Source organism: Crocuta crocuta, unplaced genomic scaffold (assembly GCF_008692635.1).
Source record: "Crocuta crocuta isolate KB4526 unplaced genomic scaffold, BGI_CrCroc_1.0 scaffold271, whole genome shotgun sequence".
NCBI lineage: Eukaryota > Metazoa > Chordata > Mammalia > Carnivora > Hyaenidae > Crocuta > Crocuta crocuta.
In genome coordinates, this window is record NW_027527824.1 from 2,354,542 (window position 1) to 2,369,062 (window position 14,521).

Genomic DNA, 14,521 nt, shown 5'->3' on the forward strand with positions numbered 1-14,521 from the left:
GCCCCTACTGGTCACCTCTTTGAAGAAACCATCCTAGATTTCCCCAAGCAGAATTTATTACCTCAATGTTCACAGTATCTTGCACAGCCCGTGTTATATGAGACAGTTCTTCATGAACAAGAACATATCTGTGTTATCTTTGTATTACCAGTACACAAATGCCTGATGAATTTTGAGTACTCAATAAGTACTTAGTGAATAAAGGAGTGAGTGCATGAATGACACTAAGTAATTCTCATGCTATCTGAACAAAATAATTTAGAAAAGATTTGTTGATGGAAAGGAGTAAACAAATAATGCAGTGGAAAGACAAAGGAGTAATAATGTCCTTCCCCAGGGTCAGTGTTTGATGTTTTTAATAGTGAAAAACACCCACAGCTTAGCCTGTGTTTTTGGTTCCTAAATTTCTTAGTTTTTGAGCAATCTAGTTTGTATTTACTCTGATTTCCTTCAGGCTGTTGGACCCTTTTAGATTTTGAATGCCTTGTCTATAACAGTTTTTAAAAGCTGCCATTTAGGGGCGCCTGGGTGGCTTAGTCAGTTGAGCGTCCGACTTTCACTTAGGTCATGATCTCGCGGTTCATGGGTTCGAGCCCCGCGTCAGGCTCTGGGCTCTGTGCTGACAGCCAGCTCAGAGCCTGGAGCCTGTTTCAGTCTGTGACTCCCTCTCTCTCTGACCCTCCCCTGCTCACGCTGTCTCTCTCTCTCCTAGAAATAAATAAATAAATAAAAAAGCTGCCATTTAATAAAGAAAAACCTAAGAGTAAAAGGCTTTGTAATTTCACCTTGAAAAAGTTGTTCTTTGTCCTTGAAGGACATTCTTATCATGCTTATTTCCCTATTAATTTGTTACCCTTGTCACAGGTCAATACAGTATACACCCTGAAATGCTAAGAAAAGGGAGGTGTAGGTGATAAACTTAAAATGACATTGGATACATTCTGCATTTATATTAACAAGGTTTTTTTTTTGTTTTTTTTTTTGGAGCCAAATAAGTTTATCACTGTCTCTTCTTTCTTTATTTTGCATTTTAGGATATGAAGGGCTGATCAGTCAATTGTGGTAGCTCCTTTTCCTCCAAATAAAATTTAATTACAGAGGGCTTAGCAACTGGTTCCTCCATTAAGAAAATTTGTGATCTAATAAACAGTTCATCTTAGCAAGACTGAGAGTAGAATGAATCACTAATAGTTTGGAATGGTGAAAAAAGGTTGAGTCTTTGCATTCATATAGGTACATGACATTGTACCATTTTGCATCAAATTGTGGTAGAAATACAGGCTTTCTACTCTGCCTTTGGTACTAGATGCATAGTAGGCAGTAAATAAGTAATTATTATTATTGAGACTTTGAAAGAAGTATCTATTTTTGGGGCGCCTGGGTGGCTTAGTCGGTTAAGCGTCCAACTTTCGCTTAGGTCATGATCTCGCGGTTCATGGGTTCGAGCCCCGGGTTGGGCTCTGTGCTGACTGCCAGCTCAGAGCCTGGAGCCTGTTTCAGAGTCTATGACTCCCTCTCTCTCTGACCCTCCCCTGCTCACGCTGTCTCTCTCTCTCTCTCTCTCCTAGAAAAAAAAAATTAAAAAAAAAGACATATCTATTTTTATTTATTTTCTTTGAACTGAACTTGTAGGTTGTTTTTATATACCAAGAGAGATGTGGGATTATCTCCCTGGCATTAGTTAATCTCTTTAAAAGGCTTACATATGTGCAGAGAAGAATTTGATTACTTTTAGAGAAATATTTTCATTATCACTCTCCCTAAAGCAGTTTTTTTTTTTTAGTACCTCTCTTTTTTCTCTTTCCCCCCATAGAAATCGGATACCAGCATCAGTGATTTCTGCAGTGAAGATGATATTGTCTCTTCTAAAAAAATGAACCAGTCAAAAGCTCTTGCTGTATCTCCCAAGGTTCTGGGGTCAAATGATCTTAAATCAAAGAAGAGGGCAGCAGGGAAGAAAAATAGGTGAGCCTCTCCATTAATGCTTGTCTAGAGGCAAAAGTAAAGTAAGATTATTTTCACAAGATCTCCTAAAGTAAGTAACTTGTATTTCCCCAACACTATCATACTGGTTAAGTGAGTTAAAAAAATTCATTAACTATTACAGTCCTTAGAAGTGTAATAGTATCTGGGCGCCTAGGTAGCTCAGTTAGTTGAGTGTCCAAGTCTTGAATTCAGCTCAGCTCATGATCCCAGGGTCATGGGCTCGAGACTCACATAGGACTCCATGCTGAGCATGGAGTCTGCTTGGGGTTCTCTCTCTCTTCTCTCTCTCTCTCTCTATCTGTCTCCCATCCTCCCTCCCTTTCCCCCCCTCCCCCTCCCACTGCTCCCTCCCTGCTTATGAGCTCTTTTTAAAAAGAAATTTTTTTTAAGTGTAATAATATGAAAAGATGGATACAATAAAATGGGTAAGGGAGAAAGCAGAATTCTGGGTTGAATATGTGCTGTACTACACTTATATGAAATAAAATACATAAAGAAAACAAATGAAAAGGAGCACACTAAAGTGACAATGGTAGTTATATTAAAGTAGTGGGTAACCGAAGTAATGTCTGTATTCCTTGTAGGAAATCTAATTCTGTAACATCAGTTTTTATACTTGTATGGAGATAAATCTTTAGATTGTAAGAATTTTTTTTATTATTATTTAGAGAGAGAATATGTACAGGAGAGGGGCAGAGAGACTGGGGGACAGAGGATCTAAAGCAGGCTCTGTGCTGATAGCAGCAAGCCCGATGCAGGGCTCAAACTCAGAAACTGGGAGATCATGACCTGAGCTGAAGTTGGACGCTCAACTGACTGAGCCACTCAGGTGCCCTGATTACAAAAATGTTTTTTACATTTTTTGAAATTTCTTTCACTGTGGATTAGGATCAGAATTCTGGTGATTGAAGCCATTTCTCAATCCTTGATAACTTGTGAATTAAGATACTTGCTGCCCTTCCTCTTTCATTTTCTTGCCTGTGCAAACTGGATTTCTTCATGTTGGGCCTCCTACTGTCTGTATGAACTCCTTGCAGAAATTTGGTTGAACAACAGATATCAGAAATTCCAGAAGATGCCCAAGTGATGACACTAAGTGTGGATAGACTGGCCCTTTTGGGTAGAACACATTCTGTCAGAATTATCATTGAAACAATGAGAGTCCTTCCAGATAGTCCTCAGATGACCTCTGGCAAAAAAATCTTTTCTGGGAGACCACCTAAGCTGACAGCAACAACAAAGCGGTACGTCTCTAATATGAAAAAGCTAAATTTGACATTTCTGGAAAGTGTGTCTGATGATAATTATAAATAATTGTATAACATTTTATGATTTATAAAGTGCTTTCATATGCATCATTCAGTCAACAAAAATATAACAAATCCCTAGGTTTTGATCATGATATTAGTTATGTATGAGAATAAAGGAAACTAAGACCCAGACTCTGTTGTTATATACTTTACAGTCAGAAGAGAAACACATTTAAATTGCTATCTATATAACAGGGCTATAGGAACAAAAATAGGTGTTTTATATTAAAAGTGCTGTGGAAAATTTGTACATTTACTGTGATCATTTTCCAACATATACAAAAGTCAAATCATTATGCTATATGTCTGAAACTAATACCATGTTATATGTTAATTATGTGTCAGTGATAGATACATACATACATACAAACATATATACATACATACATACATAAAGTAAGTGAGCAAACTGTGGGAGCGCAGAAGTTCTGCCTGACAGGACTAGTTTGAAGGCTTCGAAGAGAAGAGGTAAGGTCTCTTAGGATCTGAGGTGCTGAAAATAGGACCTTGAAAGATATGTAGGATTGATCAGACAGTAAATACATTTGTTACTTGGTTTATCTTTTAATCACTTATTTTGGTTTTGATTTTTAGCACCTTCTTTGTGGAATATCACTTTCCTGTGGGATTTTCTAAAGGTGGATTGGGAAAAACAGCTTTGATCACTGAGGTTGTTCGACTTGCCTCCAGTAAAATTGCAGATGGAAGTAAGAGACTGGTTTTCTGCTCCTTAGACATTGTGGCTGTGGAAAAATTTTTCAATCCCTAAATACTCATCTGACTTTCATAAATACTGTATAATCTTAGAGTTAGAAAGTATTTTGATGTGAATCTACTCTAATTCCTTTATTTTATGTGGGGAAACTGGCCCAGAGGTGCTAGGATTATCCTGATGCAAGGCAGGAAAGTAGTAACATTCCTGAGACTAGAATGCAGAACTCCTGATGCTTAGAGCATGTTTGTTCAACTATTTTTCTTCTATTTTTTATTAAAAAAAATTTTTTTAGTGTTTATTTTTGAGGGAGAGACAGCATGCAAGTGAAGGAGAAGCAGAAAGAGAGAGTTGTTTTTATATTCAAAGTGTTGTGTGACCATGATTTAATTTAGAACATATTCATCCCTTCAGAAGAAATTCCTTACTTATTAATATTCATTCCTCATTTTCCTGTCTCCACCCCCACCTGCAATAAGCAACCCCTTATCTCTTTTCTGTCTATGATTTTACTCACTCTGGACATTTCACATAAATAGAATCATACAAAATGTGATTTTTGTAACTGGCTTCTTCGACTTACCATAATATTTTCCAATTTGATCTATGTTATGGCATGATTCAGTACCTTGCTCCTTTTTATGGCTATATAATATTTAATTGTATGGCTATACCACATTTGGTCATCCATCCATCAGCTGATGGCTATTAGGGTTGTTTCTGCTTTTTGGCTATTGTGGTTAATGATATTATAAACATTAGTGTACATGTTTTTGTGTGGACATATGTTTTCAATTCCCTTTGGTATATACCTAACGATGGAATTGCTGGCTCATATAACTATATGTTTTAACTTTTTGAAGAACTGCCAAACAGTTTTCAACAGTTGCTCCATTTTACATTCTCAGTAGCTGTGTATGGAGGGTTCCAGTTCTCCACATCCTCACCAACACTTGTTGTCTTTCATTATTTTTTTCTTTAGCCATCTTAGAGGTTATGAAGTAGTATCTCACCGTGGCTTTTTTTTTGTTTTTATTGTTTTTTTTTTTTTAATTATTTATTTTGAGAGAGAGAGAGAATCCCAAGCACACTCTGCTGTCAGTGCAGAGCCCAGCGCAGGCCACGATCTCACAGACTGTGAGAACATGACCTGAGCTAAAAGGAAGAGTCAGACACTTAACTGACTGAGCCACCCACATGTCCCTTACTCGGGTTTTGATTTGTATTACCCTGTGATTAATGATGTTGAGTATGTTTTCATGTGCTTCGTATGTCTTGGAGAAATGTCTGTTGCCGTCCTTTGACTATTTTTAAGTTTTTGTTACTGGGTTGTAAGAATTCTTTATACATTCTGGATATAAGATCCTTGCGAGTTATATATTTGGGATATAAGACCCTTATGAAAGCTATGATTTTCAAATATCTTCTCCCATTAACAGGCCGTCCTTTCACTTTCTAAAAAGTATCACATATAGCACAAAAATCTTAAATTTTACTGTAGTCCAGTTTAGTTTTTCTTTTGTTGCATGTACTTTTGATGTTGTCTTTTTCCCCCCTAAGTATTACTAATACAAAAAAGTAAAAGGGTAATATAATAAACATTTATGTTCTTGTCATCCAAAGTTTTATAACTTTCTAACAGATTTTGTGAATATCTTTGCCTTGGTTATCCAGTTTAATCCATGAATAGTTCATCAGTGTGGAATTCCTTCTCTGGGAGGTAATTTGAGAAGTAAAATTCAAGTGACTTTCCTAACTCTCCTGTGCATTCAAGTGACTTTCCTATATGGCATGGTAACATTGTAATTTTAAATTTTTATTTTGCTTTGTTTTATTTATATTTAATGTTTATTTATTTATTTTGAAAGAGAAAGATAGTGGGGAGCAGGGGAGGGGCAGAGAGAGAGGGAAAGAGAGAGAACCCCAAGCAGGCTCCACATTGTCAGCACAGAGCCCAATATGGGCTTGACCTCAAGAATCATGAGATCATGACCTAAACTGAAATCAAGATTCAGACACTTAACTGACTGAGCCACCCAGGCGCCCCTGTTTATTATTTTAACTAGATATAATCTATTCATTTGGTTCAAAACCTTTGTAGACAGTGGTGTAAATTTTATGTTGTTTCTAAGATATTTTATGCATGTATAAGCAAATAGATTTATCCTTTTTTGCCCTCCCATTTTTACCCAAGTATTAGTATACCATATGCATAATTCTCCACCTTATCTTTAATGGTGTATCTTAGTAGTTTTCTCGTCAGTACTCCAGTCCTTCCTGATTCATAATATTCCATTGTATGCATATGCCATAATTTAAACACTGCTTATTGTGGGGCACCTGGGCGGCTCAGTCATTTGAGCGTCCGACTTCAGCTCAGATCATAATCTCATGGTTCGTGGGTTCGAGCCCCACATCAGGCTCTCTACTGTTAGTGTGGATCCCACTTTGGATCCTCTGTCCTCCCTCTCTCTGTACCTTCTCCACTTGTACTCTCTCTCAAAAATAAATAAACAGAAAACAATAAACATGCCTTATTGATTAGCAATATTTAAGTTCTCAGTCTTACTGTTAAAAATGGTACCTCAATAGAATAATTTTGCACATGCATCATTTCTCATTTGATGTGAGTATATCCGGCACAAACATTAAAAATACTTATTTACTCTTAAAAACATTTATTTACTCTTAAAAACAGCACTTAAAGTAACTTAATATATTTTTTACTAGAAAATGTTGATTTTACTTTCCCCATCACCTTAAATGAAGAATTGTGGCATTTAAAATTTTTCATACGTTTACTTTCTGGCCAAATGCTTAAATTATTGACAGCAACTGAAGCTGCTCTGGAGGTTTGTTCAGAGCATTCAGAAATGCATAATTGATCCTGCTGATTGACAGTATGTTTGAGGAGCTTTAATATCAAAACTTATCAAACCCCTATACGCAGGGAAAAATGTTGGATTGTTTTCTCAGGTCTTCCCTTCAGTCTCTGTCTACCTATGTGCCATCTGGTGAGTTTCTTAAAATTTCTCTGAGCCTCTGTTTCCCCATGTATAAAATTGACATACAGCAAGGACACATGAGATTCAGTTAACCTAGTACCTGCAAAACAAGGATGCAAGGGATTGATAGACAGTCAGATGGGAAAATGAATATAAAAGCATTAAACTCTAAAATAATATGTAACTAATAGTAGCTCACATTATAGGGTACTAACCTACATGCAAGGAACTCAACTCAATGTTTTATATACATAAACCATTTAACTGATTTTCATTTAATAAACCCTCAGTCCTTTATGACTGTCTCACTCATAAATTAAAACACACACACACACATACACACAACAACAATCAAGTATCTTGTTAAGATCATACAACTGGTTTATTGGTAAACTAGAATTAGAACCTAGAACATTTTTTATTCCAAGCCCTGTGCTCTTATTCTATATTTCTTTTCAGTTATTACTATCGTTATTATTGGCCACAGTGGTTGAGTTCTCCCCATGTCTTTCTGAGAAATCATATTGGAAGTGTGGAATAAGCATCATGCCAAGAATTAGAAGACAGAATTCTAGTTCTGTTTATACCACACACTAATTGTATGACCTTAGGCAAATCACTTTTTTTCATCTGTGCACCTCTCTTAACGATGACATGGATTGGACTAGGTATTTTCAAGATAACCTTCCAACTCTTATTTTCCACACTTCCAGCTCTTAAAAAATAATTTCTCTGGGACATTGTTTAGCAATTTATTTACATGATTTATTTTTCTTTTGTTACCCTAACTCACTTTTTATGGTGATAAAAACAAAAACATGAGCTTTAGAAATAGAATTACGATAATATAGTGCTAAAAATGTATCTAGATGGTGAGGAAAAATCTGAGTGAAATAGTTTTCTTTGTACAAAAAAGATTTTTCAGTATCTACAGTGCTTTTTCATCTGTTAACCTCAGTTCTTTCAGCACACTGATGAGGTGTAGGTGTTGTCTTACTTCCCTTCCCTGGATAATTAGGAGAACTCTTCTAGTGGGTATGGGTTTCCTGGGCCTAGACATTTTGTTTGCAGTTCCTGTGTGAATCCAGATTAGAAGACCCAGATCCTGTTTATGAGTACCGAGAGAAGTATACAGTCAAGAATTAAGATGGCAAATAAGTGTCCATCAACTGATGAATGGATCAAGAAGATGTGGTTTATCTATACCATGGAATACTACATGGCAATGAGAAACAATGAAATCTGGCCATGTGTAGCAACATGGATGGACCTTGAGGGTGTTATGCTGAGCGAAATAAGTCAGGCAGAGAAGGACAAATATCATATGTTTGCACGTATAGGAGGATTAGGAGGAACTTGACGGAGGAGCAAGGGGGAGAAGAAGGGCGGAAATGGTGGGGGAAAGGGAGAGAAGCAAACCATGAGAGACTCTTGAATGCTGACAAAAACTGAGGACTGATGGATGTGGGGGGAGGGGGGGATGGGCATGGAGGAGGACACTTGTGGGGATGAGCACTGAGTGTTATGTGGAAACTAATTTGACAATAAACTATTAAAAAAAAAAAATTAAGATGGCAAAGATGAGGGATGCCTGGGTGGCTCAGTTGGTCCAGGGTCTGACTTTTGATTTTGGCTTAGGTCATTGATCTCACAGTGCTGAGATCTGCACTAACAGTGCAGAACCTGCTTGGGATTCTCTCTCTCTGTGCCTCCCCAACTTGCACATGTGTACACTCTCTCAAAAAAAAAAAAAAAAAAGAACTTTAAAAAATTGTTTTGTTAAGAATAAAGTTAAAAAGATGGCAAAGATGAATAAAATTGATCAGTAGACCAAAATGGGTAGTTTGAATGAATACCATAGATAGCAAGTAGCAAGTCTCTCTGTAACTGGGCCTTTGTGATGGTTTTCCAGATCCATTTTAAGAGTATAGAAGTGAATGAACAGAAAGATCATTTTACAGATGGTAAATTGTTGCTGAGGTGATCACTAGCAAGTAACAGAACTGGAGCTGGAATTTATACTCTTTGATTCTAATCCCAGATTTCTTTTTTTTTTTTAATCTGTTAAAACCCTTAACAGTGAGCCCAAACTCAAATACTAACACTACATTATCTCATTTACACTTGTTATTACAGCAGAAATCCCTTCCCTTCCATCTAAGAGACAGCTTGACCCTGCCTAACACTGCCAAGTAAGATCAGTACCTGGTGCCTCGTGTGAATATGATAGTAGAAGTCCCTTCACCTTGTCTTCAGCCAGAAGATAAACTCATTTTTGTTGTTACAGTTTTTGATTCAATTCTCATCATTTATCCCTCACTGTCCCACCTCCAGCCCACCCCCTTCTTTTGTTATACTACCTACCAACTTGTCTTTTGAAAACAATAAACCATACTACCTTACACCCAGTGAAGTTATCTTTTTTTACATCCTGTGTTCATGTGCTTGACATTAATTTCTCATACCAAAACTAGAGCAATACAGCACTGCTTATCTTCCATGTGCCATGCCCAGGATTTTCTCTTTGTATCTACTCCTTAAATCCCTACAACCCTAACACTTTTATGAAATTACACAGACTAGATTTCTGAAAGAGATTTTAGTTAGATCAAAAGGGAGGCGGGTGGTGTCACAGCATGGATTGATGATGGCTCTAGTTGGGTAGTCTGACATGTGCTTGTGTGTTTGGTTCTCCTTACAGTGGTGAAATTCCAGCAGCAATCTGTGTTTCCAGTACAGTTTGGCGGTCCAATGATGGAACACTGGTGGAATTCCAGCCTCATTTTCCAAATTTACACAAAGAAAACCCCACAGAAAAAGGTATCTCAAGTGATTTTGCCTTTGCCGTATCATTTATACTAGGGAATTAGAGCATACTTAAAATTATAATCCTACCTAAACTAGGAATTTCTCCAGGCTCAAACAGCACTAATGCATATTATTAATTCTAATTTCTGTTTACTATTTGTTAGAAGCCAGATATGCTAAAAGTACTACACGAACACACTGTCAAATTTAATCATTACAACTCTGTGAATTAGGTACATTATTATCTTTATTTTATAGACAGACTGAGATTTAGTGAAGTAATTAATGTGTCTAAGATCACTCAAGCTAATAAAAGACAAAGCCAGGCAGAAACTCTATCTCAAGTTTTCTGACTTCAGATACTAAGTTCTTAACCTTTTCACTGTATTCCCTGCCTAGAGAGAGGTGACTACTTGGATTGATATAGATTATTAGCCTTAATTTAAGACTCTATTTCCTATTTTTAGGCTGAATATGTAGAGGTCCAAGATAATATAATGTGGATAGCAGTTTTGATCAGCTTATTCCAAGTTTATAAAATATACTGGCAGTTGGCACAACATAAACAATAAACTATGTCACAAACGGTTTTTAGTAAAACAGTAGCCTTTCTAATCTTTGACCGCTTCTTTGGTATGAATCACATGAGGAATGTAGCGTGAGGTTTTTTTGTTTTTTCAGAGGATATAAATAATGCAGGTTCTTTTTGGAAAATATACCGAAATAGGAGAGAGATGTAAAAACACATAATTCGACAACCTCTATAAACATTTCAGTTCATATTATATTTACGTTGAATCATCCAGCTAATGACTTCTTTCTAATAAGAGAATTGTATATGTGTTTTGCAGAGAACTTGAAAAAATATTTTTGAAAAGCAAACATTGTCTATAATCTCATCACTGAGAAATAACTGTTGTTAATATAGATGTTTTCCCTTTGCTTTTGTCAAATGAATACAATACATGTGTAAATCTTTGGCAGTATTAGTATTTGCATACAGTTTTTATCCTGCTTTTAAAAAGTTTATTACTATTATAAATATTTGAAAATTTACCATATCTAACTTAATATCCTATCTTTACCAAACATCACAACAAATATTGGTTATATTATTTCAGACTTTTTGTAAACATCATTTTAATGGCCATATACTGTTGCATTATAGCAATGTGGTCTATAATTAATAATCCTGATTATTGGACCTCTAGTTCTAATTGTTAATTTTTAAGATATTTAAATATTTAAGATATGTTTGTGTGTAAGTTTTTTTATGTGTTTATTATTTCTTTAGTATAAATTCCCAGAAGTGCACTTACTGGGCTAAAGAGTAAATACTTCAGGGGTGCCTGAGTGGTTCAGTCAGTTGAATGTGTCTGATTCTTGATTTTGCCTCGGGTCATGATCTCCCAGTTCATGAGATGGAGCCCCATGTTAGGCTCTGAACTGACAGTGCAGAGCCTGCTTGGGGTTCTCTCTCTCCCTCTCTCTCTGCTCCTCCCTCCCCTCAAAATAAATAAATAAACTTAAAAAACAAAGAGTAAGTATTTAAAGCTTTTAATATTTATTGCCAAATTTGCTGTCTAGAAGTGTTACCAGTTTATATTCCCAACTTCACACATGATAGCCTCTGTTTTTCCATAACCTTGGTAGCATGAGACATATTAAGTTTTGTAATTTTTCTAGCTTAATGGCAAAAATTTGTATCATCAAAATTTTAGTTTTTATCTTTATTAGCGAAGTTGAAAACTTTGTGTAAAGAATTAACTCTTGAAAATAAAAAAAGGATCATCTTCCAAACTCCTGGTGATTTATGAAACCCTCTATAATCTTCTGGGAGAAATAATAAAGCCCAGAATAGGGACCAAAATATGAAAGAAAATAGATTCCCACTTAATGTTGCCTTCGTCAAATAGTTAAGCTATTTACATCATAAAGCATGGGTTCTCTTCTCAGCTATCCTATGTTGTCAATTCAGTTAAAATCTCCCATGGCTTGTCATTAGTTACTAACCTAAATTTTTTCTTTCCTTCTCTCAGCCAGAAGTCATTGGATCTGCATCACTGCCTTTACGAAGTGTCATTCAGTCTGAGTTGCTTTCTTTCAGTAACCAGCTTCCAGTGCAACAGGAAAATGATCAGACTCCACTTGGCCCCCTTAAGGTACATAGATGGACATTCAGGTAGTCACGTATTTAGAGAGTATGCATTACTGTCTAGCACTGAGCAAGAAAATCAGGGCCTCTCCTCTTGCAGCTTCTGTTAAAATAGGGCAGCAGAATTACTGTGAAGGAAACGAACAGTATGATGTGATAGTTAATACCTGGCAAGAAATAGGCAATGGTGGTCAGAGAAGGTCTCTCTAAGAAAGTAACATTTTAGCTAAGATTTGAAGAAGGAGAAGAGGCCGTCAAGTAAAAAGCAGAGGAAAGATCATTCTAGAGAAAGAGTAACATACACAAAGTCCCTAAAGCAAGAATGTTGCCATATTATAATAGTGAGCCAAGAAAGAGAACGGTAGAAAGTAAGAAAAGACTAGACAGGCACGCAGCAGCCGTATGGTTCAGAATTTTGTACGTCAGCATAAAGGGTTCAGATTTTATCATAAGAGCCACAAAAGGACTTTGAAGCATGAGAAAGACATCTGATTGACTTTTTTTGAAAACTTTATTTATTTTGAGAGAGAAAGTGTGAGTCAGGGAGAGGCAGAGAGAATCCCAAGCAGGCTCCTTGCTAGTCAACACAGAGCCTGACATGGGGCTCACACCCACAAACCGTGAGATCATGACCTGAGCTGAAGTCAGAAGCTTAACCAACTGAACCACCCAGGTACCCGATTTACATTTTTAAAAGATAACTGGACAATAGATTGTGGGGGGCAAGAAGAAAAATAGGGAGACTGTTGCATTAGTCCAGAAGAGGGATAATTGGTGGATTGGACTAGAGTAGTGACAGGGAACAAGGAAAGAAATGACTGAGTGTGTGGCTTGGTGGAATGAATTTTGATGTATAATCCATTGGAAAGAGAGTTCTTTCCTTGTATTAAGAAGCTACAGGTAGCAGAATTTAAATGTGTGGCTTCAGTATGGCTTTGTCTTATTGTCCTGGTGAGCTTTTAAAATCACAGCCAGGGGTGCCTGGATGGCTTAGTCAGTTAAGCTTCTGACTTAGGTTCAGGTCATGATCTCATGGTTCCTAAGTTCAGTCAAGCCCCTTGTCAGGTTCTGTGCTGAAGGCTGAGAGTCTGGAGCCTGCTTTGGATCCTGTGTGTCTCTCTCTTTGCCCCCCCCTTCCCATCTTGTGCTCTGTCTCACCCTATCTCTCAAAAATTAAAAAAAAAAATTTTTTTTAATTATCACAGCCATACCCATGACATTTCCGTAGCTCTCCATTATGCAAGAGATAAAATACAGGACTCACTCTTTGGCCCTAGCCTACCACTTGCAGCTTCCTTACCAGTAGCCATATCAAACCATGTAAAGAATCAATAGGTATCATGCTGGTTCATACCTCCATGCTTTTAATCTTGATTTTCATGCTGCTGCCTCCTCTTGGAAGCCCTCTCTGCTTCCTTCCTCATCTTTTTGGTAATAAATACCTGTTCAAGCCACCATCTCTCATCTTCCTGATTTTTCAAATATTGCTTTGTGCCTCCTTAAACCCATGCCCTGGATTCACTCTTCAATCCACAGGGCATCTGCCCTCTAACATACACATATTTGATCCATTTGTTTAGTGATTCTTCTCCACTCAGACAGCCTCCCAGAAACCTGCTCTTTTTGAGTTCCCTTTTGATGGGCAACCAACTGAACACTTTAAGATGGGTATGTTTAACAAGGGAGGCAGTTGCACAAATTTCCTTTTCTGACTCTAATGATGATCAAGGTATTTTGATCATGCCTAATAAATGGTATCAAGCCCTTATTTGTTAACTCCCTTTTCTGTCAATCACCCTCAAAGAACCTTGTGCAAAAAGGAGCCCTATCCAATTGACTCATTAAGAAGCAAGAGGTTTCCCTGGACTCTATGGAAGAGGGTGTGGTTATTCTCATGGGGGCTTGACAGTTCATCCTTTGGAATGGACCATCTCCCTATAGGATCTTTTCTTTTTTTCCCTTTTATGGTGATTTGTTCAGCTTTATTTTCAGAGGATAACTTTGTTTCATTATTCTAGAAGTGTCTTTATCACTTCTCCATTCCCTGACTAGAGCAGAACCTACAATTGTGTGTGCATACACGATGTTTTTCATTCTCACATAGGCACAGTGACACCAGAAGAGCAGGGGTGGTGGGCGTGGTCTGTGCCAGGCGGACCCCAGGAGACGTTGTTCCTAGAGAATTCTAAAACCATAATACAGGCAACTTGAGAATTTATAATTATGTTCATAATCTACAATAGTGTTCTGTGCAAGCTGTGTGGCATACTGGCTTTGCTGAGTGCAATTTTTAACTTGCAAAATATTTGACTGTATTGGAATAAGACCTTTTAAATAGAAAGTTAGTTGTTCCTGTTTTGTTTTTTTAACTAACTGCATGTTTTAAAACTTAGAGGAAAATAAGTAGAAATTCTGTTGTTATATTCATCATTGTGACAGACCATTAAATATATACCTTCTTTTGAAAAATTTAAAAATAAATAAATAAATAAATAAATACCTGTTCATTTTAAGGACTATGTGATTGTCATTCCAGAAAATTAAT

General features: G+C 36.8%; 1 protein-coding gene across 3 annotated transcripts in view; it reads left to right on the forward strand.

Annotated features, from left to right (window-relative positions):
- The window catches only part of C2CD3 (C2 domain containing 3 centriole elongation regulator), a 127,456-nt gene that overhangs the window by 35,478 nt on the left and 77,457 nt on the right, over positions 1 to 14,521 (forward strand). For all 3 annotated transcript variants that reach the window (XM_077776610.1, XM_077776621.1, XM_077776632.1), the window contains 5 exons: positions 1,814 to 1,965; positions 3,024 to 3,230; positions 3,891 to 4,003; positions 9,715 to 9,833; positions 11,861 to 11,983. In XM_077776610.1, coding sequence (XP_077632736.1) covers positions 1,814 to 1,965; positions 3,024 to 3,230; positions 3,891 to 4,003; positions 9,715 to 9,833; positions 11,861 to 11,983 — 714 coding nt within the window. The remainder of the gene's footprint in view (positions 1 to 1,813; positions 1,966 to 3,023; positions 3,231 to 3,890; positions 4,004 to 9,714; positions 9,834 to 11,860; positions 11,984 to 14,521) is intronic.